This window comes from Notechis scutatus, chromosome 4 (genome assembly GCF_049901735.1).
Source record: "Notechis scutatus isolate UNSWTSFEM ecotype Mainland chromosome 4, rNotScu1.2, whole genome shotgun sequence".
Lineage (NCBI taxonomy): Eukaryota > Metazoa > Chordata > Lepidosauria > Squamata > Elapidae > Notechis > Notechis scutatus.
This window is the reverse complement of record NC_142012.1, coordinates 129,684,091-129,707,335: the sequence shown is the minus strand read 5'-3', so window position 1 is coordinate 129,707,335 and position 23,245 is coordinate 129,684,091. Positions and strand designations below refer to the sequence as shown.

General features: G+C 36.2%; 1 protein-coding gene across 7 annotated transcripts in view; it reads left to right on the top strand.

Moving 5' to 3' along the window:
- The window catches only part of EPHB1 (EPH receptor B1), a 385,756-nt gene that overhangs the window by 309,169 nt on the left and 53,342 nt on the right, over nt 1-23,245 (top strand). For 6 of the 7 annotated variants that reach the window (XR_015749454.1, XR_015749456.1, XR_015749455.1 and 3 more), the window contains exons 6-9: nt 5,162-5,343; nt 7,383-7,545; nt 14,682-14,790; nt 17,583-17,647. Coding sequence is in view for 4 of the 7 variants with exons in the window: in XM_087964907.1 (XP_087821033.1) it covers nt 5,162-5,343; nt 7,383-7,545; nt 14,682-14,790; nt 17,583-17,647 (519 nt within the window). In the remaining 3 variants the exon portion in view is untranslated. The remainder of the gene's footprint in view (nt 1-5,161; nt 5,344-7,382; nt 7,546-14,681; nt 14,791-17,582; nt 17,648-23,245) is intronic. The other variant, XM_087964909.1, reaches the window with a different exon arrangement.

The window sequence follows — 23,245 nt, the reverse complement described above, 5'->3', positions numbered from 1 at the left end:
CCTGTCCTTTGAGAAGGAGGTAGGAAGGGAGAGAGAGAGAGAGAATTTATTTATTGCATTCATATTCCATCAGGACCATAAAAAGATTCTCAATGACCCACAAAAAGTAGTAAAGCAGTAAATAATAAAAGTACAGCTATACAACTTGACACAGCATTCGCTGTCAATTCCCAAGTACCTTCTGGATTCTTTATTTTCAGCTGTACCTGGAAGGTACCTAAAATTGAGGCCACTTAATCTTTCCACACAAAACCATTCCAGAGAGCTGGCCTGATTACATAAAAACATTTTCAGGCTTTGAATCCCCTGATTCCCCAAACAGGGAACATCCAGCTGCTTTTTCCAGCAGGATCAAAATGGGCCAGTTCTAGAGATGTGGCTTTGTCACAAACTCAACACCAAGTCATAGAAGGCTTTCTTGGTTAAAACTAGTACTTTAAATTACAGTAGGGAAATGGAATGAAAAGATTTTTATGTTATAACATGACCTTTCTTCTTTTTCCAAGTGGGTTGCATTGCATGCTGCTATTTTTATTTTTTTAAAAGAAAACCTTTTCCTTTGGAGGTCTAGGCAAAAGCAGAAGAAGGGGAAGGGGTAGATGTGAGGACTGGAGCTGAAAACTGCCAGAGAGGTGGAAAAGTAAAGCACTGCCATGGAAACACCAGTTCTGCAATGATGCCTACATTAACTTCCCAGTGCTATAAAAATGTTATGAGCTGTGATGTTAAGCCTTGCTTTATTTTATCAAGCATCCTAAGCAGAAAGATACCTTTCTGCTCTCATCAGTAACTAAAAGCAATAGTCTATTTTTGTTTCCTGTTGCACAGAAAATAGTACTCTAGGGTACAGTGCCTCTGACGTGTATATTCCAAAATTAATCAGCAAGATTAATTATGGCTGATAGATCCATCTTCCATTTGTCTTCACACTCTTGAAAGCAATGTCTGCCCATGTAATGTAATGTATGCATGACTTTATCAACTTCAGCACTACTTCACTTGTCTTTTCCCAAATAAAAAGACTCTAGTGATGGGATCCTATTTCCTTGTAATATCAGTTGCCTTTTTATTTCTTTCCTCAACTAATAGGGCTAAAATTGTGCAAGTTGAGTTTTCCATGTTTCCCAAATGATTGGAAGAATTGTTATAAACTTTTTGGTTATTGATTGAAGCAGCCCTCCTTTTTCTAGGCTTTTGCATTTCCCAGGATTGGGGGTGGGTGTAGATGAATTGTCTTTCTTTTAAAATCCCTCTTTAAAAAGCTGCAACAGTTCATATAGAAGCTGTATGCAGTATATCAGTGATGCCACATCTTTCCCTTGTATCTTTTCAACAGCATAATGCATTTTATATCTCAAACCAAACTAGGTGAAATATCAAATGGTATGTACTAACTTGGGGGAGGGGACTATGGTCTCTTTATGACCTTATGGACTTCAATTACCAGAATTCATGAGCCAGCCATGTGGGCTGAGGAATTCTAGGAGTTGAACTCTACAGGTCATAAGAGGGCCATAGTTCCCCATCTAAATGAATTATCTCAACAACTCATCAAATACCTACATGAATATGTTAAAAACACTCACAGCATACTATGTTAGTTGTCTGAACTAGTATGAGGTGCCAGAAAAGAGTCATGAAACTGAACCATATCATAAATATATTTTAGCAAAGTTTTTAACAATATGGTGAGGCTAGATTCTCCATTTTGCATAACATTTAATGTATTGATTCCTTTAATGCTGCCTATCATGCTGTACATATCCAGTCTTCTGTTGCCTGATCCTCTCTTGACAAAGTGTTTTTGTACTTACAACCTTTGTTAGTACTGTACAATATAGGGAGTCATAAATAAACAAACCAGGTTTCTGCCTTAAGCCACAAGAAAAGTAACAAAGCTTAATGAATGGTACGAAGACAGTTAACCTGCTTAAGTGTGCTGCACATACCAGGCACAGAGCTGCCAATTTCCTTTTTCATAATGACAATAATGAAACCCAGAAAAAATTGAACTAGCTATGAGAGTTTTTTGCTGTCTTTGAAGGATAAAGGCTCCAAGAGAAAATTGTTGGAATTTTCATAGAGAGTGAAAACTCTCTTCTGGTTTTGCTTGTTCATTTTGCAGATGGTTTGTATAGTTTCCATTTGATGAGCAGTCCCCAGGAATTTTAAATTCTACTTAAAAACAAGTAGCTTTTAAAAATATTAAAATCAAATTATTTACACACTGTTCACATTTCCATTCTTCCTTTTATAATAATAATCTTCAAACAACAATTAAAGATGAGGAAATTTTACCATCAGAGCAAAGGGAGGGTGATTCTAAGGTAAAAACTACTTAACTGGAGGCAGTTTATAACTAAAAAGTTCTGCTTGTATTGTATGAAGAATTGTTTTCTTGTCCCAGTGGTGGAAAAGCATAATGTAATAAGGTTGAGAGTAGCACCTTATAACATGCGTGTGTGTGTGTGTGTGTGCGTGTGCGTGTGCGCGCATGCACACGTTTTCATGTCACTATTGACCCCTGGCAGTGGTTTGCCATTGCCTCCTTCCTTGGATTTTTCTGCTACAGTTGAAGTGGAATTTGCAGGGAGGTCTGACTGAGGAAGTTTTTGTTTTGATAATGGATCTCCTTATCTTACCATTAGCAAGATGACAGAGCTCAATCTGATCACAGACTTTCCACAACCTGAGTGGACCTGGATTTTCTCTAGTCCCCGATTACAGTAAATGGAAATGAGATGTGATTTTGAGTATATTTTCTAAGGTTTGATAGTTTGAAATATGTTACTGCAAAGGTCACTTGCTTTGGAAGTGAATGTTTGCTACAGCATAAAATAAAGAACAATATCTTTTTTTTTTTTTTTTTAGTATTCTAAATCAGGATTATTCCTCCCACAGAAGTTCACAACATATTAAAATAATTTATAATAGCACATTACATATGTGCACTTGTGATACTTCAAATTATTACAGTAGTAGTACATAAAATATACATGTGTAAAACAATATAAAATTATGTAAATTAGTAGAAAAATACATTATTTAAAAAGTAGCATCAGATTGCAATTCCAAAGTTAAGGACCATATTTTCTAAACAGTGCTACTGAAAAGTGGGTTTTAAAGTCTCTTTAACTTGATTTCCTATGTGAGGGGAGTATATTAAATATATGTTGTATGTGAGGAACATATTAAATATATGTTAATGTTGGCATATAGATTGTTTGTTTACAGGCTTTCCCATGATTGAGGGTACTAGTTGTGTAAAGTTCCTAAATATGGGAACAAGCCTGGGAATAGAACCAGGTCTTAAGGGCCTTCCAGCACCCCAGGAGAATGGGGTGTATCATCTGTATCTTTGGAGGGATGCTATTCCAGAGGACAAGGGCAGTGACAGAGTAGGCTGTCTTATGCAGTCCCATAAGATGTCAATGTTTAAACAGAAGGAACCTGGAGTCCGCCTGTGGACAAGGTCTGTTGAAACCACAGCTCATGTCCTGTTACATTGTGCTCTCTATAAGGATCCACAGGCTCATTTTATAACTCCTTACTGATAAAATATGTGGTAAATTCTGATCTCTTTTATGTGAAGCTGTTACTGTTGGATCAGCACAATGTAGTTTCTTTGAACATCACTGAAGTCTGCTATAGTGTCTGTAAAATTAGGCAGAGTTTGGCTGCCCATCGAAGATCACATCACTAACTGGAATATACCACAATGTCTTGTTCTGTTTTATTTATTTGAATGTTTCAGTTTTTAGTTTTTATTCTGGTCTGTGACCCTAAGGAGAGATTGATTGACTTGGATTGACCCAATAGATATAAATATATTGGGTGAGCAAAAATGACTGGACATAATTGCTCAGATCGTCAGGCCCTATGTCTGAAATGTTCAAATAGACCAAATTTCAGCTCTTGGAATCTTTAGCAGTTGTCCTTTCTCACTAGGAAAAAAATGAATTGGAGATCATGAATCTGAAGGATACCCAAATTAGGAAGACTATGACTATCCCTAGTGACAGCACTGCTTAACTTTTACTCCCCCTCTCTCAAGTAATTGGCATGGGTCTCCTCATTTAATTTTATACCCAAACCATGCTGGAAATTAGACATGAAACAATTAATGAATCCCACCTCCCCAAAGACCTGGTGAATTCCTATGGCTGAAATTCACTGGAAAATCCTAGTCCAACACTTTAGTAGCCAAACCATACTGGGTCAAGAACTGATACCCAGAGAAAGAAGAATGAAATCTAAGCTGAGAGAGAAGTAAGTGCAGAAAAGGCATAAGGAATAAAGAAGCTTTGACAATAGTATTATGGAGGAGGCAGTAGATAAAAAAAAGTACAAAGAAGTGACTTGAGGGGTTACAAAAGAAATCTTAGAGGAGGTAACTTAACATCTTTCCATTCATACTCTTTATTTGAAGTAAAGAGTGTGAATGAAAAATATTAAGGGTCATAGGGCACCCATTAGGAAAAAATGAAGGAAGAAAAGCAGAGGAAGAGATATTTGGCTATTGCTGAAGAAATGGAGAATTCAAAAGTTAAAATGCATACAAAAACATGAAAAGGGCCATGAGAATCCATTTCTGAAAGGAAGATTGATAAGTCCTTACATGGGACCTGGTCAATATTCAGAGTTATATTGATATGCTTATATAGGGTTCCAAAGTAACCTACCATGGAATTCATGTTTTAAATATATATTTTATTGAAAACTACTCCTGTCAAAATATCATTGAAATCTATTGATATTTATTTTTATGCTGCTCCTGTTAATTTTAGTGGAGCTAGCACAGTTTTGTATGAAGTCTTTTGAGGGTCCTTGGCAATAATAATTTGCTTTCATCAATTAATTTATTTGTGTGTATTCTTTTCTGAAACATTATGCCCAGAGTCAGAAAGCTAACAGTAATAACAAAGGATATTAGTCCCTGTGTTAATTGTTCTCTTTATGTCATGAAATACTTCATTTTATTATTGTATTGAAGTGCACTATGTTATGTTACATGCCTCCTCCCCCTCTTCCATTCTCACTGACCTCTTCTTCTTGTCTGCATCTTGGTGTTTTACTTTTATTTCTTCAGAGTGCCTCACTACCTTCCCCTGAAGTGATGTTTCACTTTTCTTGCAATTCCTATTCCCTCCTTTCTCCATAGCACCTTCCACAGTTCTTATTATGCACCAGGTAAGTGCCACCATGAGGAGCATCACGCTGTCATGGCCTCAGCCAGAACAGCCCAATGGCATCATCTTGGACTATGAAATCCGTTATTATGAGAAGCTGAGCCGAATCTGCATCCCTGAGATTAGCAGCGCCATGGGCTCAAGACCAGCTACCGTAAGCCTGAATGCATTTCAGAGAAGGGAATTGGCTGGGCTGGTAATGGGAGAAGATGAAATTAAAACTGCCAACTATTTTTAACATATCACAGAATGCATGGTTTTGATTTAATTCCAAAATTAAATTGTAGATTTTCTGTGTTCACTCCAGCCTAAGGTTCTGTATAACACAGTGAAAATCTTATTTTAAATAGATTATCCTTCTTATATCCTCTTTTCCACCTAGCAATAAGGAACTTGTGAGATAAACCTGACTTAATTTTTTTTAACGTAGGTGGTTGGGCTCTTTCTTTGTCGAGTCTTCCACGATGGCTTTCTAGTTTAATGAATTTTACCTGTTATTTGGCTTGTGATAAACACCAGCAGATTGGGAATTCCTATCACAAGCTACACTAACTCAATCTGTAGAAAAATCTTTGCAACAATAATTAATTGAAAGTGGGGCCTGCCCTTTTGTTCCTACTTGTCTCCATTTTATATATTTATTTCAGTCCCTGTATTCTTGCATACGGATTGTTTTAATAACTGAAAGCTTGCTATGAATGCCAGTCTGCATCCTGAACTTATTTTTATGATGTTTGGGTAGTATTTTGTGCACTGTATAGCACTCCTTAATGTCTATACTTATCTTTCAAAAGCTATCTTGTAAGCTCCTGATATCCTACAGATGACTCCTGTTTTATTACCTTGTAAGAGCTAGATAGATTCAATCCGACACAGTTGGCTGTAGATTGAACTAGTTTTGCCCACGAGGCCCTGGGGTACAGTAAATGATATCCAATGCCAGATTGTCAGGAAGCAAGTATCAGCTGCCATGCTGTTGTACAGGCCTGCCAACCATACCTGATGTTTAGGATTAGACAATCATCCAGAGAGATGAAGTTATGTCACAGCACAATATTGTACTTGCTTGCATTTGTCACACTTGAAGCATATCATCCCACCTCAATATTCAACTACATGGGGTGAAATGAAAAAGCCCAGACGGGAAAAAAAACCACAGCAGTTGAAGCATAGGAAAAATATATATGTAATGATCTTAAAATGAAAGAACATTTGGATAAATTTGTTTTCTTCTAGTTGCATTCGACTATAGAGTGAAGCCTTCTATTTCATAGGATCATGTTGCGCAGATCACTGTGTGAATGTCAATGATTTAACTGGAATCCCTTTTAGACCTTGCTGCCCACCTTCCACTATAGGACGGACCATATCTAGGAATAAATAGGAAAAGTGGGTAAAATCAAAGCTTTGAGTCAAAAGCAAAATTTTTCAGCCAAATGTAACAAAAAACAAATTTGCATGCTTAAAAGCTTAAGAAATGCTAGGATGCTAGTTTTGTTATGCCTTATTTTTGTGCTTGAATTGTGATGGCTGTTTCATTTCCATAGTCAGTTCATGCCAAGTGTAGAAGAGAACTATTGAAATGTAGCTATGGTTTCTCTTATCCTGGCCATTTAAAAGAGTAAATAGCTAGGATAAACATATTTGCTGAATATTAATATTAGTTACCTGAGAATTAAAAGCCATTGCATTGTATTCTTTTTGCAGAAAACATGTAGATATTACTCATTTCCTTACACAATAGGCATACTGCAAGTTGCATAAGTATCACAATTTTCTCATTTATTACTTATTATTTGTAATTATTTTCATTTACACTATTACAGAAGGACTGTAAGAATTAAAATGGATTTGAGTAATATTGATATATAATACCCTAACTTCCTTGGCCCTTGCTCAGAAATGTGAAATCTTCAGCTTTCCCAATCAGGAAGCCTCCAAATGACTTGTGAATTGCTAAGGTTTATGGGAGTTACAGCTTTAGAACATCCCAAAAGCCCAATTTCAATTTGTTTTAGATAGTTAAAAAATAGCCCTCTGGTTATCCTCATTTCATCCCATTCATTAAGCAGGTAGAAAGCAAGAAACAAGTTGGTACATGGGATGATTTTTTTTAAACCAGCATCATAGTTGATACTGCAAATAATGTTGCTTCTTTCCTCACACCTCTCCTTCATTTGTTCTTTACTGAAGGACCACAGTGAGTACAACTCCTCTATGGCCAAAAGTCAGACCAACACTGCTCGAATCGATGGGCTTCGGCCTGGGATGGTTTATGTAGTGCAGGTGCGGGCTCGGACTGTGGCTGGCTATGGGAAATACAGTGGAAAAATGTGCTTCCAAACTCTGACAGATGGTGAGTGCCTTTGGAAAGTAGGGAAGTTGGTTGAACTCCCTGTCAAATTCCCATACTGTAATTGAATTAAATCAACTTATCTATTCAAACCCTTCTGTGATGGGGTAGCATGGCAAGATCAAGCGATTTAAAAGTAAGAGTAATTTATTGTCAGTTGGAAGGCTAATCTGACTGAAATTCCTCCACCTCTTCCTCCTCACTAGTCAAGATTTTCTTTCTTTCTGGCTGCAAAAGAAAAACAAGTCCCATCACCACTTCTTAGGAAGAGCTAAGGCCAAATCTGTGTTGGAACCCAAACTGCATAGTAGTTGGTTATTCAAGGAATGTTTTTTTTTTTTTTTAAAAAAAGGTTGAGTGCAGATTTTGAAGGGTGTAGAATGGATCGACTTAAATTTGTACCAATAGATGGAGTCTATTTATGATGGTCATTCTCAGACGTTTGTTTTTTTTAATGCACAGATAACATGCCTTTTTTCATACCCTGCTGCCCAAGAAAGGAGTATATTTTAAAAAAAATGTTTTGTGCTTAAGGATTAGTTACATTTGAAATGTTGCATTTTAAAAGATTATATTAGAAATAGCTGAGATCTTTAAAAATACCAGGGGAAGTGTCTAAGAAGTCCCCTTATATTAGAGAAGTATGCATACAAATCTTTTTTTTAAATATTAAAAGATGCTGGGACTGAATATTTCACAATAATGCTGTGTGTCATAATTAAAGGACTTAGTATGTACTTTCTGGATCTATAGTCCATGTATGTGTAGTGTCTCAGTAATGTATAAGTAAGAAAAATCATTTTTAAAACATACAGAATGAAAGAGAAAATATTTAGATGGATCAATAAGCCAGCAATTGGTCAAGCTATCCTGCACCTGTAGACCTTTGAAATATAACAATTTTTAAAAGTTTTTATAGGAAACTTATGTTTCTAGTGAACTATCTGCAAAGTGATCAAAATCATACTTAATTCATTTCTGGAGATAATTGGAAACACCAAAATACAAAACAAAATTTTGTAATACACTGTAAGAGCTGATGTTAGCAAGGTAGGAAACTACAATTCTCGGACTATGTAGAATAATTATGTAAACTTGTCTGAGCTGCAGTTGTTCGCATAGTTTTAAAGAAAGCCATTGTTGGAATATTGGAATATTGGAATGGAATATTGTTGACTCAGAAAACCAGAAAGAAAAGTCTTGGATTTAAACCCTAACATATATAGACAAAGCTCTGGATTGCTGTGAACTGCAGTAGGCAGATTTTCTCTACAATAAAACAACATATCTAACCATGGAAGTCTGTGAAATTTCTATTGTTACCTAGCAACAAATTATGGGATAGAATTTCTGGAGAGTGGGAATGCATTGAGATGCCTAGGAGAGACATTTGATGCACACTAAATGCCATTGGAGCCTGCAGGTACATTGGAGTATAATGCTCATCACCCACAGTTATCTGCCTAGAAGCCAGTAGCTTAGAAAATAATATTTTTGAAAATTCTTATTCAGATTTACTAAGGGAAAAGATGATTTGTGAATCATCTTGATAAACTTCATTACAGCTTTCTAAATTTGGGGTAGGCAGCTGTTTTTAATTGTTATTAATTACATACACACACAGCTATACACATGCATACTACTTGCCAAAACAATAACTTTTTAAAGGTTTAATAAGCACTGAAAACAATAAAATGACTACATGATAAAAATAGCAAAAATAATAATAATCTACAACAATCAAATATTAAAAATAAAGTTCACTTACTATTTTCTGCTAAATCTAAAGTGGGGAGAGGAGGTGTTGTTTCCCTGGAGCTGAAAGGATTTTGTGATGACAGCACTCTAGGTATGAAGTTCTGCATCTAAAAAGTTATTTTCTTGTTCCGATCCATCCTACTACTGCAAGCATTTGATTATATGCCACCAAATCATTATTGGCTGTTAGTGACAACATAGTTAAGTTTCATCTAGGATGATCTATCCTTTTACCTGGTCTTTTATGTCTTCCAATAGTGCACTCATCACCACTGTAACCGAGTCTATCCATCTTACTGCTGGTCATACTCTTCTTTTCTTTCTTTCCTTCCATCTTTCCCAGCATAGTCTTCTCTACTATGGTCTTTGTCTAAAGTAGAATAATTTGAACTAGTCATCAGTCTTGAGTGAGAGCTCTGGGTTGATTTTGTTCAGTGATCCATTCATCTGTTTTCTTGGCTACCATATTTTCAGGACTATGCCAACATCAAAGATCAAAAGCATCAATATTCATCCTATCCTGATTCTTCAAAGCCCTGATCACTATTAGTATAGACACATCATTGCATTTGAATAGTTTTCCAAGATCTTCATAGCTGCTGCACCAAATGGTAATATGTGATGTATTTCTGAACTGCTTGTTCTCTTACTGTTGAAGTTGATCCTGAAAGACAGAAGTAACCCACCACTTGGATATCTGCATTGTCTGTTCTAAGTCTTGTTGTTTAGCCCCACTTTTTCATGGTGTACCTTGAGTTTTATCATGAGATCTTGAAGAAACTTTATATTTTCAGCCATTGGTGTAATTCAACTTATTGAAGTTTCTTCCTCCAATTTTAGAACTAGGTTAATCATCCAATCTACTTTCCCTTAATACATATACAGTATGTATGTACACAGCAAATAGATGGAATAAATAGGAGAAGGCTATACAGCCTTGTTGCATTCATTTCCAACTCTGGAGCCAATTTATTTCTCCATGTTCTGTATGTACTGTGACTGCCTAACCTGCATTTAAGTTTTTCACAAGGAAAATGAGATGTCCTGGGATCCCCATTTTTCTAAGCACATTTCATAGCTTAATATGATCAAAGGCTTTTCTTTGATCAATGAAATGCATGTTTAATTCTTTTGGGTATTCTTTGGCTTTCTCAATTATCCTGTGTACATCAGCAATATTGTCTTGTGTTCCTGTGCTTTTCCTATAACCAGCTTGACCATCTGGCATCTCTTTTTTCATGTAGGATTTTAATCTGCATTGTTGATCCTTAGTATTATTTTGGTAGCATGTGAAATGAAGGATATTGAAAAGAGTTGGCGTATAGACTGTTAAGCCTACCATTTGGGTGGTTTTGGTATGTAGACTGATCTCTTCCAATTTATTAGTTACCATGTCATTCTCCAGATTTGCTGACACAGTTTGTTACTTGATTGATTCTTTTTTATTTCTTTCCATGTTTCTATAGGTATGCCACTAGTCCTGTACCCTTTCAATTTGATAAGGAGTGCTAGTATTAGAGATCCCTGTAAGCAGGAATTATCTTCTAAGTTATCTTGGATGTTGACATATCTACTGTATAGTATAAGTAGTCCTGTACTTACAACAGCATATAGGACCATAATTTCTGGTTTGCGAGAAAGTGTTAAGGGAGAATGCACAAGAGGTGCAACACAGGGAGACTTCAAGGAGTCCACAAGAGGCCAGAGAGGGTGAATGTGGATGCAAAAGTGCATGCAAGAGGTGCCTGTTTGGGAGGATATATACAGATTGGGAAAGGTAAGGAGAGGGTGTGTGAGAGGTGCCATACATACTGGGGAAAGTGTGCATAAGTCAGGGAGCATGCAAAGAGGTGAATGACTGGCATGGTGTGAGTGGAGTGGAGCAGAAAGAGGATGCATAGATAGCAGAGACTTAAAATACTCCAGTGATTTGTGATCTTCCATGCCAGCTTCCCCATTTACTATATGGGGAAGCCAGCAGAAAAGGTTGCAAATGGCAATCGTGGTTGTAGGTGCGAATGGATTGCCAGGCATTTAGATCACATAACCACAGGGTGCAGAAAAATCCATTAATCATTTACTGCCTTTGCAACTTAGAATGGTCACTGATCCAATGATCATAGGTTGAGAACTCAATATATTTCCATTTATTATTATTCATTTGTGTCCTGCCTTTATTGTTTTTACAAATAATTCCAATATATGTTCCTCTTCCTATTTTCTCCACAACAACAACCCCGTGAGGTGAGGTGAGCTGAGATAGATTGGCTGACCCAAGGTCACCCAGCAGGTTTTCATAGCTAAGATGGTCAGAATTCATGGTCTCCCAATTTTTAGCCTGGTATCTTACCAAACCAGACAAAAATTTTGTTTGATCTCATTTGAAGTGATTATTATCTCTCCACTGGTATCCATTAGTACAGCAGTTCTCAACCAGCAGCCATATTATTGCCTGTGGGACCTTGGGTATTTTAATGAGGACACAGATGAAAAATATGAAATGGGGGGGATGACATGTGTCGGGGGTCATAGAAAAGCCAAGTGCTATTACGTTGTTGATGCAAAAAAATGTAATGAGACCTAGAGTGGGGGCCACAGGAGAAAAACAAGGCTGAAAAGGTGCCCCGGGTTTTCTTTAAAAAGTCATGAAATGCACCATTATATCAGTTTGAGGTTGGAACCTCTGACTAAGTTCAGATATTTTTTTTAAATAAACTTTCCTCTTTTTCCATGCTGTTTCCATGTTCAGTGCTTTTACAGATGCTATTGTAATATTGGTTCTTGTCTCATGAAACCATTCTCTGAACTCTTTGTTAAGTTCCTTTAGGACATTTTTGTCTTCCTTGGCTTTGGCTTGTCTTCTTGACAATTTCTGTGGATATATTCTGACATCAAATTTGCTTTCTTCTGTTTCTTCATTTTTGGCAGTCTCTTTTTACATTCATCCTTAACAACATTAAATTCATTCCACAGGAAACCTAGGTTTATACAGATATTGCTGCACATTGTACGTATTTTGTCATGAACTGGATGCTTTTCAAAAATATTCTAAAGCTTGATCTGAATGTAATTCATTACTATAACTAGTGTCCTTCAGTATGTATTTAGCATGATGGAACAATTAATGTGACTACTAATTGCAAATTACTTCAAAAGTATGTTGATGGGGAAAAATAAGTATATATTGACCCCTATCTGCCTCTTTAAGTTTTTTTAAGCAAATGAATAAACCTGTTAACAAATTAATAAACCTGTTTTAACCTCTTAATTAATCTATACCAATGTCCTGCATCATAATATCATAATTCAGGTGGGTCCCCTCTAGATTACTTTTACTTAGTTTTGCTACATAATCCTAACTGTAACCCTGAGTCCACTGTCCTTGAGCAATGTCTAACTGAAGAAAGAAATGGGAAGCATGTGTGCAACAACTGCTAACTGAAGAGATGAGCCCTTTTTAAAATATCTTTCCATTTTACTTAGACAATTAGACAGGCAAAGAGAATATTTTGCCCAAAACATAAGCAGCTAATTGAAACCTAACAAGAATGGATACTGTATTATTAAATATTAATTGATTGTTAGATGAGAATTTGTTCAAAATTTATGCATCAGGCAGGAGATAAAGCAGATACCAGTAATTAGCTTCAAATGAGAATAAAAAAAATTAAAAGGAGGTGTGAAATTCTGTTTGTATGAATTTATTTTAAGCTATTAAGTATTCATGCCAGAATTATTAGAAGATAAGCAGTAATGTTAATCAAATTAATTTATTGTCTACCAGTCCATTGTGGTAAGGTGCATGCAAGTAGATAGCCCTTTATCTGAATAATTTCTTGAGGAAGCCAGACAGTGTTAAAAAGGATATTATTTCCTAGAGTTTTATATTAAGTATCAGTTCTGAATTTCAGGGCAAGCAGAATTGTTCAATTGAAATATAATGGCAAACTAAAGTTTGCCAAAATGTAGAAATTAATCAGTACTTGTGATGAAAAGACAGGAGGATATAAATCTAAATTATGATTGATATTACTAGCAGAATAAACATTTATAAAGCATTCTCCACAATCCCACTGATGCCTTCAATTTAGAACAAAATATATGTAGCTCAAGGAGTCCTTGGTGCTCTCTGAGCTTGGTTGTTTGCTTGCAGATATTTCATTATCCAACTAGGTAGCATCATGAATTCTAATGAGTGTAGGTTTGCTGCCTGCTAGTATATATACTAGCTTTACCTCCACCAGAACTGATTTGGTAAGCAGAAATACAGAAACAGGTTGCAAATCCCATACTTACTGAACTGATATGGTGTATATAAATTCCCTGACAAGCTGAGCAGAGAATACCTATTGTGGAAGCGCATTTTCACAGGTACCATTCAAGATGAAAAGCTGCACCCAGCTGAAGAACTTAGACATATGATAGCATGGCTGGGACCACAGTCTGTAGAAATAGTGAAAAATGTCTACTCATCCCAACTAGGTGACCCAGATACTGCCGTGGAAATAGTGTGGGATACGCTCGACCAGCGGTATGGCGCTTCCACATTGATGGAGTATTTGCTCTTGGATAGCATTGACGAATTCACGGATATCAGCCTCAGCGAACCCCACCAACTGGAGGAATTTTCTGCCATTCTTATGCAGCTGTGGGCAGCCAAAAAAGATCCCGACTTGCCGGGACTTGCTTGCCTTGACCAATTCAGAATGCAAGAGACAATAATTAAAAAAACTACCACAGCAGCTAATTGAACAATGGATCAATTTATCCAATGTTTTTAGGGCCGTGAACTGAAACAAAGAACCACCCTTTGCCCTTCTCAAAGAATTTGTTGCCCACCAAATTACCTAATTAACTTATTTTAATTTAATTACCTAGCTGGGTAATTAAAGGTCCAAGCAAATAACCAAGCTCAAAGAACATCAAAAAATCCAGAAGTTTCAAATTAATTGTAGAATCTGTTGTTTGGGTTGTGTTTTCTTAGCTTTAATGCTAAATATAGTTGGAGGAGGAGGAGGAGGTGGCGGTGGCGGTGGTTACAATCAAACCTGAGTTCCACTAGCAACTACAAAATTATTTTCAGGATATGAGAGGATCTACCTTAATAGTTTTGGTAGTGAATACTGGGGCTTAAAAAGGGGGCTACAGATTGAAATTCCTGATTTGCCATGCAGCTCCCTGGGTTGCCTTAAAGCAAAAGTGCTTCTTAGCTTATCTCATTTCACAAACAGTAGGGTAAAATGCAATTACCTGTGTATGTCATCCTGGAAGAATAGGAGGGTACCAGTCTCATCAATAAATAATCAGGATGTATTATTAACTGTGGAAGGTATATATCAGCAGGTAGGAAAATTACAAAATGACTTATTTTTCCCCTCCAGATGACTACAAGTCAGAACTAAGAGAACAACTGCCATTGATTGCTGGTTCTGCTGCAGCAGGGGTCGTCTTCATTGTCTCCTTGGTGGCTATTTCAATTGTTTGCAGCAGGTATTATTTGCCCCATTAGCCTTTTCTTTCCATTCCAAAGAGGATCTTTCCCAGAGGATATAGTAGGAATGCATAAATGTTCAGCAGGATACTTTTGGCAAAACTAATGATCTGCAGTGATTGAACAGAAAATATCCCAAAAATGAGAGGATGTGCCAGTGGACATAGATTGTTCTGTGAAAAAAAAAACATATGAACCAAAAAACACTTATATGTCAGAAAGCTCCAGGTATGCACCTCTGTAGTGAATACCAAATCAAAAGAAAAAAAAATACCTAGATAACTTTCTTCATTTGATGGGCCCACATTTAGGAGGCTTGTCTCCCAGGGCCAACTGCCTTGTAATGTTTGCCTTCAGCTTAATCTTGTCCAAAGGATTCTCTTCTTGGTCTCCCGCAGAGGATATTTATGGGGTGTTAGCCTTCTGTTGGCTACTATGGTGCAATAAATGGTTGTTTTTTTTTTGCTATTTTCAGTGCTTTCTGCTTCTTCATCCTATATTATCCATCCACACAAAAGGTTATTTTATTGTATTGTTTTTTAACCAGATTATAAATCTGTTTTATTTAGTTTTAATTGTAGGTGTAATTGCAAATCACTGAAATTGTACCTGACAATTTCAGTTACTAATGATTACTAATAATGCAAGAAATTACTAAATAATTTTAGTAAACCATATTAAATTTTGAAGGACAGTATCAGAAAAAAGCTCCATTAACCATTGGTCAAAAACAGGCCAGAGTGGTAGTTTTCTGCAAAGTGCATTTCAGGAACATTTATTGGGAAGTACAGGTCGACATACAACCATTCATTTGTTGACCGCTCAAAGTTACAACCGCACTGAAAAAAGCAACATGATCATTTTTCACACTTACAACCTTTGCAGCATCCTCATGGTTATGTAATCAAAATTCAGATGCTTGGCAACTGGTTCATATTTATGACGGTTGCAGTATACTGGGGTCAAGTGATCGCCTTTTGTGAGCATCTGACAAGCAAAGTCAATGGGGAAGTCAGATCCACTTAACAATCATGTTACTAATTTATCAACTGCAATGATTCGCTTAACAACTGTGGCAAGAAAGGTCATAAAATTGGGCAACAGTCACTTAAGAAATGTCTCACTTAGCAACATAAATTTTGGGCTCAATTGTAGTCATAAGTCAAGGACTTACCTGTATTAAATTAGTTAAGAGAGTGTGTGTGACCACAGTTTTATCCCTTTGTACACTGTTCATGTTGCATGGGTACCCAGGAATGAGGTTCCAGTCCCACATTCATGCTTGTCATTTTGACTGGCTTTAGTCCCTCCCCTTGCACATGCCCCTGATATATTTCTGACATATTTCTGGGTTCTCTAAAGTAGGACTTGTTTTAATTTGTGATCAGCTAATCAATTTTACAATGCTAATATGCCTACTAAGAACCCGGAATGGATTTGTAGATTATGCTGAGCCATGATATGGTTTGTATTGTTTCTATTTACAGATTCTATGCTGCCGGCTGCTGTGAATTGTAGCCTTGTAAGATCATGACAATGTGAAACCTCCTTTGGTGTGCCCCTCAAATGAAATGTTTTGTTCAATGTATATATTCATATGTGAGAAGGGAATTAAGTAATTTTTATTTAAATTTAAATTACATACAGTTTATGTGAAATATATTAAATACATACAAACTACTTAAGTAAACTAAATTAATTAAATTAAATCAAAAAGAGTTTTGCCCTGGTTTTGCTTAGATCTTACCACCCAAGGGCCAAAGGCAGCCTTAGCCTGTAAAAATGTAAACATTCTGCCTCTTATTATGTGTGAATTCAGCCATTGTGATTTATTCAATAAACTATAGTTAAAACCAACTTTTCATTACATCTGAAAAAAGCCCTTTAATGGGATGTGCACTTATTAAAGGAAAATGATAATCCTGGGTATATTGTATTGCTATCTTCCAGGGAAAGTAAAAGGTGTCTTACTTAATCAGGAAAATTCCAGTGAAGACAGAGCAGATGGATTAGATCAGTCACAGCAAAAGACAGCAGGAAATAGAATCATGGATTGGTTTAAATTAATCCTGTTGCCTGAAATTATCCCATAAGAGTAATAAATACTGTTTTAGTAATCTACTAATTGATCCTTATGTGGACAGCTATAATTTGGGATGTGATCACCTTCTCCCCCTATGTGAGAGCTGTCTAGATACAAAAGGACCTTAACCGTCATATTACAAACTTCTCTTAAGACGTTTCTGTATAGTTTCTGCTGATGGTTCCTTCTCTCTGCCAGAAGCTGATGACAAATCCTCAACACAGAACTGATTTTTCTTCCCCTAGAGAAGCAAGCTGAGTCTTATCCTCATCAGGCTCTTCTGATGGCATTGATAGAGCTAGAATTACAAAGTATTTGGTCTATAGCAGCAGTTATCAATTCAGAGCCATATGCACCCCCCCCCCCCCCAGGATATTTCAAGGAGGCCACATGTGAAAAGCATAACAAGGGGGCACAGAATGAGCCAAGGGGAGCACAAAAAAGGAAAGTATATTATAATGCAAGTACTGTCTGGTTGATGCCAAAACAAAGCACCTGTTGCTCTCTCTCTGGTAATAGGTCATAGACCAGAGGGGGCATAGGAGAATATATGCAGGGGGCCTAGGAGAAAAACAATATTGGAAGGGGGCACAGGCATTAGAGGAGTGGCATATTTATACAATCACTGCTTCCAAATGCTTTCTAAAGTTTGCACAGTCTTAGAATTTGGACCAAATTTGAACTGATGTTTACTTTTTATTTTCCTAGGAAGCGAGCATATAGCAAAGAGGCAGTATACAGTGATAAACTACAACATTACAGTACCGGTAGAGGTGAGTGCAAGAAACCTCTGAAAGGTTATGGATGGGCCAGGAAAGTTGTAAGTACTTTGTTGTAAGGCTTTAACAAAAATCATATGTTTTAATCGCCTGGTTTGGACTTGAAATGAAACCTGAAAAATATTGGGGGCAGGGGGAGCTTGGAGGGGAGACAAAAAATAAGGAAAAAATGGATGCTAGACAAAGAACAGATATATTATCTTAAGGTTGCTGTACTTCCTTTATGTTAGGAACAGTTTATAAATTCTGGCCAAAAAGGATGCTTACAAGCCTTTTGGGCAGAGAACAAAGTAAGAGCAAACATAGTACTATCAGAATTTCCTTTGCAGATGCTCAACAGAACTAATTAACAACAGAGAACATGGAAACTGGTTAAATGAAAGGATCCACAAAAAGCCCTGAAGGAAATCCTTAACCTCAGAAGATAAGACTTTTCTCCTAGCATTTGCTTAGCTAGATATTTGAAGTAGTTTTTAGAACATTTTTTACCCAGCTTCATTTAGGCAAAATGAAACGCCAAGATATACAGCGCTTGTTGCCCATATGCTGCTGAGCTAGTTGTTTATTTGAAATAAGTGGTTGTCTTCAGTCTTTCTGCAAAATATCCCTGGAAAACAGAACTTCACACAGCTCACCTGAAATGGGAGCTTGTTACAGCATAGTTGTATTTGTGCCAGTCATCATTTGATTGGCAAACAAAAGCAAGGTCTTGGAAAAAGTATAAGCAAAACTTTATATTTTATTCAGTCTAAAAATGTTTTGTCCCAATGGATTGATTTATCAGAAACAGTCAACTGTTGGAAAATGTTCTTAGTTCCTGTTTCATAAACAGATCACATTCCTATTGCTTCCTGAATTCAATCTGGGTCATGGCAAGCAGCTAATCAGTTTTTATACAATCATGGTTCTTTTTAAAATATTAGGAAAGTGAGTAGGATAATCACAAGCGTAACCACCAAGTAGTTACAGCCAACCTACACATGCTTTATTTGCTTACAGGGTATGTAGAACCAGCTGCAAACAATTATATTTGATAATTCCCAGGTGTTTGGGGAAAATATCTAACACAAATATGCATAACTCTTTGGAGTTCTATATATTACAGCCATCAGCAATACCTAAGTAAACCTTAGCCAAACCAGGAAATGAGATAAAAGGTAGGAAACCAAATTGGGAGCACCTGAAATCCAATTTGCACTGTAGAGGCAAAGTCTCAGCCAGACATTTTATTTCTTTAAAAAGACAACATGAGCCTAAAATGTAGAGGAGAACATCCTCATTATTATTCAAACAGATAGACCAGAGTATGCTACTATATCATGATAGTAAAAGTTAATCAAATGAACTTTGAAGTAGAACAGAATTAAAACTTCATAGAAGCTTTTGTATTTGTTGACCTTCAAATTGGTTTCAGCGTATTCCTAAGATTTTGAATGTAGTTATCTGTAAATTCTGTTTGAAATTATATAGGCCAACATAGTTTGCTGTTGGGAGTCTAATGATTTTAAACAAACTAAAATTGTTTTCATAAGACCAATATGAATAAGAATAATAGCTTCTTATCCATGTCTCTATAATTAATGTGGTAAATATGAAAATACTTTAGTACCTAACCACTTCCTTCTTTCAGATTATTATAGGCACTTTTTAAAATTGACAAAAATGCATAACTTAAAGTTTTAGATCTATCAGTTTACACTGGTGTATTAGCTTCCTCACTATTTCTGTGATCAAAATATCTGTTTTTAACTAAGCTGAAACAATATTATATAATTGTGTTTCTAAAGTAAACATAAGACTGAACATGGCAAGAGATATGAGGGTCCAAAGTGAATGATGTGGAGCTGAAATGATGCTGATAAATATCTGGAATGGAGTTTTGATGAATAGACTTTGAAGAAATTGCAATCAGCTAGAAAACATTCTACTTACAGTGGGCAATCAATGGGTTGTTCCTCTGAAATTTTGTGCTATAACTGTGATATTTCCAAGGAATGATTCCAAAGAGAATGCTACAGCACATGTCATGTATTCTTTGGCAGAACATACTTTAAATTATGTTTTGATGCAACTTCAGGCAAGAAATAGTTTAAAAGGATGTGATGACTGGACAACTTTCATTCCTCATTACCATTACCTATTTTCAGTGTTTGTCCTATTTGGAGCAAAGAAAATGGGGTGTGAGAGATTTGTGACTGGCTTTCAGCCTGATTACTTACTTTTCTGAATAAATAATGAGAGATTTTTACAAGAACCTGCAGCATGGTTGAAACTTGTTAACGCTTTTCCGTGGACATTTGTTATGTTGATGCTTTTCTGTGGACATTTCGTAATGACATATTCTTTCCCCAAAGTAGCAATGTCCAATAGAATATATCTTAACTAAAGGCAGAAAGGTAGATCCAATCTCATATTTTCTAAATCACTAAGTTTCTAATCTCCCTGCTTTTACTTTATTTTGCTCTAGTTTTTTTTTAAATAAAGTATAAGGGGAAAGAAAACAGCCAGGTCATCTTCATCAACATCAATGAAATTGTCATGAATAAAAGCCATCATCATTGGCCATGTGGTGATTGCTTGACTCTATTAGCTTTAGTCAGATATCCCGTGATCAGTAAAGAAATTATGTAAAATAAGATCACTTTCACCTTGATAGTTAACTGATGTATGTAAGGAATAGATAGATTTTTCACAATAATGTTATAATTAACTTCATACTGGGAAGTTTTCAGCTATTACTCATAATTTCATTCCTAAAGTTTAGGAAATTTAGGCCCAGCCAGAATCTGGATGAAAAGCTTTTTTTTTTTTTTTTTTTTTTTTTGGAGAAGCTCAGATACCCTATCAGGAGTGTCAAACTGGCAACCCACGGACTAGAAGTATCATGCATAGGCCATGCCCACTCCAGCTCTGTGAAGGGGAAAAATATAATGAAACGTCAGGTGACAGCAACATGGCACTGCGAGTTTGACACCCATGCTATACTTTGATGGAAATATGGGGTGCATAATTAATTAATATATGAAATCAACACTTCCAAAATAACTAGAAATGTTGTCAACATATTTATAGTATTATGAACAATTGAATTGAAAAATGAATTTATATAGTATACATTAAAAAGTAAAATGTTAGAGAAATGACCATCAGGCTAATGGTGATCAGATTACTCAAGACCCTAAAATTCAGATTAATTGCCCAACAACTGGAGCAGACTGAGCTCTTTTTATGTAAGTATGGATAGATGTAAATGCAAATGTTGGCAAAAACTTGTGTTATTTATATATCATCTTTATTAGTTTTACAAGTAACTCAAGGCAGCAAATACACACAAGATACTTTCCTCCTATTTTCCTCACAACAACAGTCCTGTGAGGTTGATTGGACTGAAAGAGTGACTGTCCCAAAATGACCTAAATCAGGACTTGAACTCACAGCCTCCTGCTTTCTAGCCTAATGCCTTTATTACTAAACCAGACTGGCTGGCTGTTATTGTTTGTTGTCTGTCTATTGGGTAAGATAGTTTAGTGTGACTTTTAAATGGATTATGTTTTACTTGTTTCTATTTTATTCTTCAGGCTTGCAAAGGTGGCCAAAAATGTAAGAAACATATCGCTGGGATAATATTTCTATATATGCAGTACTGTGTCAGCATGCATCAGTACAAAAACATAATTTAATGAGAGTATCCATCTCAGGTGGCTACTGATAATAGCACGGAAAACATACTGCACAGAATTATGAACATTTTTTTCATTGGCTATCTTTGTGTCAGGTTATAATCTTTACATCATAGATAACCTTTATACATTTTACATTCTGATATATTTGCATGCTAAATGTATCAGAATAAAGAAAATTAAGATGTGTAGCCCTTCATTCACAGAATGGTGGCAGGGAAGAAGCAAAGTGAAAAGCCTACAGTGATTTCCAGAGAAAGTTACAAGTTAATACATATGTTAAAGATTAAAAATCTGGAGAGTGCAAAAAATATAACAAACATATAAATTACGTTTATGATCAAAATTCTCATTTATATTTTCATTTTCTGGAAGGTATTTTGTTGAAAGTTGGAGAGTCATAAACAAAAGAACACTGAGAAGTACAGATTTCATGACCCAAAGAGTCTAAAGATTTTTTTTTCATGGTTTAAATATTTGCTGAAATAAAACATTTTGCAAACTCCAGTAGGAATATTTATAGAAGAGAATGAAAATACTGTAGACTGTTAATATTATATTGTTTGGTTATCAGTTATTGTTAAGTAGCCATAAATATAGGATATTGCCCTTAAAAAGCCCTACATAATCTAAAATTGAGGAAATACATCTTTCTGTTGATTACCATCTGTTGGTGATACAGAAGTCTGCAATCTTTGAAGTACCAAAATGTTTTCCTTTGGCAGAATGGAGAAGCTGCTAATTCTCAGCATGATAAAAGAAGAAAGCTTGTGCTATCAGTTAGAAATATGCATCAGTCTATTCTCTATCATTAGTACCAGAGTTGTTGCATGTAGCCTATAATTGCATAGCAGGATGTTCTTTTCATCCTCTGATCTTTGAGCTTTCATTCATGCTGTGCTAATTATGTCAGCCCACCTTTACCCCCAGGGTAGTTCCAAACTATGGCAAATTTTCTTAACAAGTTCAAAGCCATTTATCAGTTGTGCATATACCGTCTCCCTGGCCCTTCAGTCTATACTGCTGGGCATTTAGAAGCCACATTACACTTGCAGAGAGTATGCCAGTACTATGTTACAAGGTCATTGTGTCCTCAAATTGATCACCTGAATTATATGTTTGTTTTGCTGTTCCAATCTGTAAACCAAACTTGGTTATCATCTTGTAAATTCCCTTTTAATTCTGCTAGAGAATTGGCTGCACTTATAAAAGTATTTATGGAACAGTAAAAGTCTATGTGATAAAGCATTTATGAAAAAGTCAAAATAAAGATGACTTCCTGGCAAGTTTTCGCTGTTGGCAATAGAGGAATCCAGCTTTGGACCAATAGTTTGTTCAGATTACATCAGATTTAGTGCTATAAAATTAATCCTGTAATGAAGGAATTGATCAATTAGTATAGGCAGGGGTGGGATTCAAATGTTTTTAACAACCGGTTCTGTGGGCATGGATTAGTTGGTGGTTGTGACTTGGTGGTCATGTGACTGGGTGGACGTGGCTTGGTGGTCATGTTATTGGCTGGGCGTGGCCAACTCAATATCACTCACATCGAGGCACGCATCTCCTCGCCTGGCCTCTCATGACTGTGAGGATGCTGCAACAATCGTAAGTGTGAAAAATGGTCATAAGTGACTTTTTTCAGTGCCATTGTAACTTTGAATGGTCACTCCACACAAGCAAAGGACCAGCAAAGAAGGGGAAAAAAACTCCAGAGAAGTTCCTGAGACAGGAAGTCTAGTCCTGCCAAGAATGTAATAAGGGGTAACGGAGAGGCAGTTTCTGTAAGCAACACCAGAATGTTTCCTTCCTGCCTTCCTTACAGGATTAGGCGAGTAATTTCTTCTAACAACCGGTTCTCTAAACTGCTTAGAATGTTAACAACCGGTTCTAGCGAATAGGTGCAAGCTGGTAG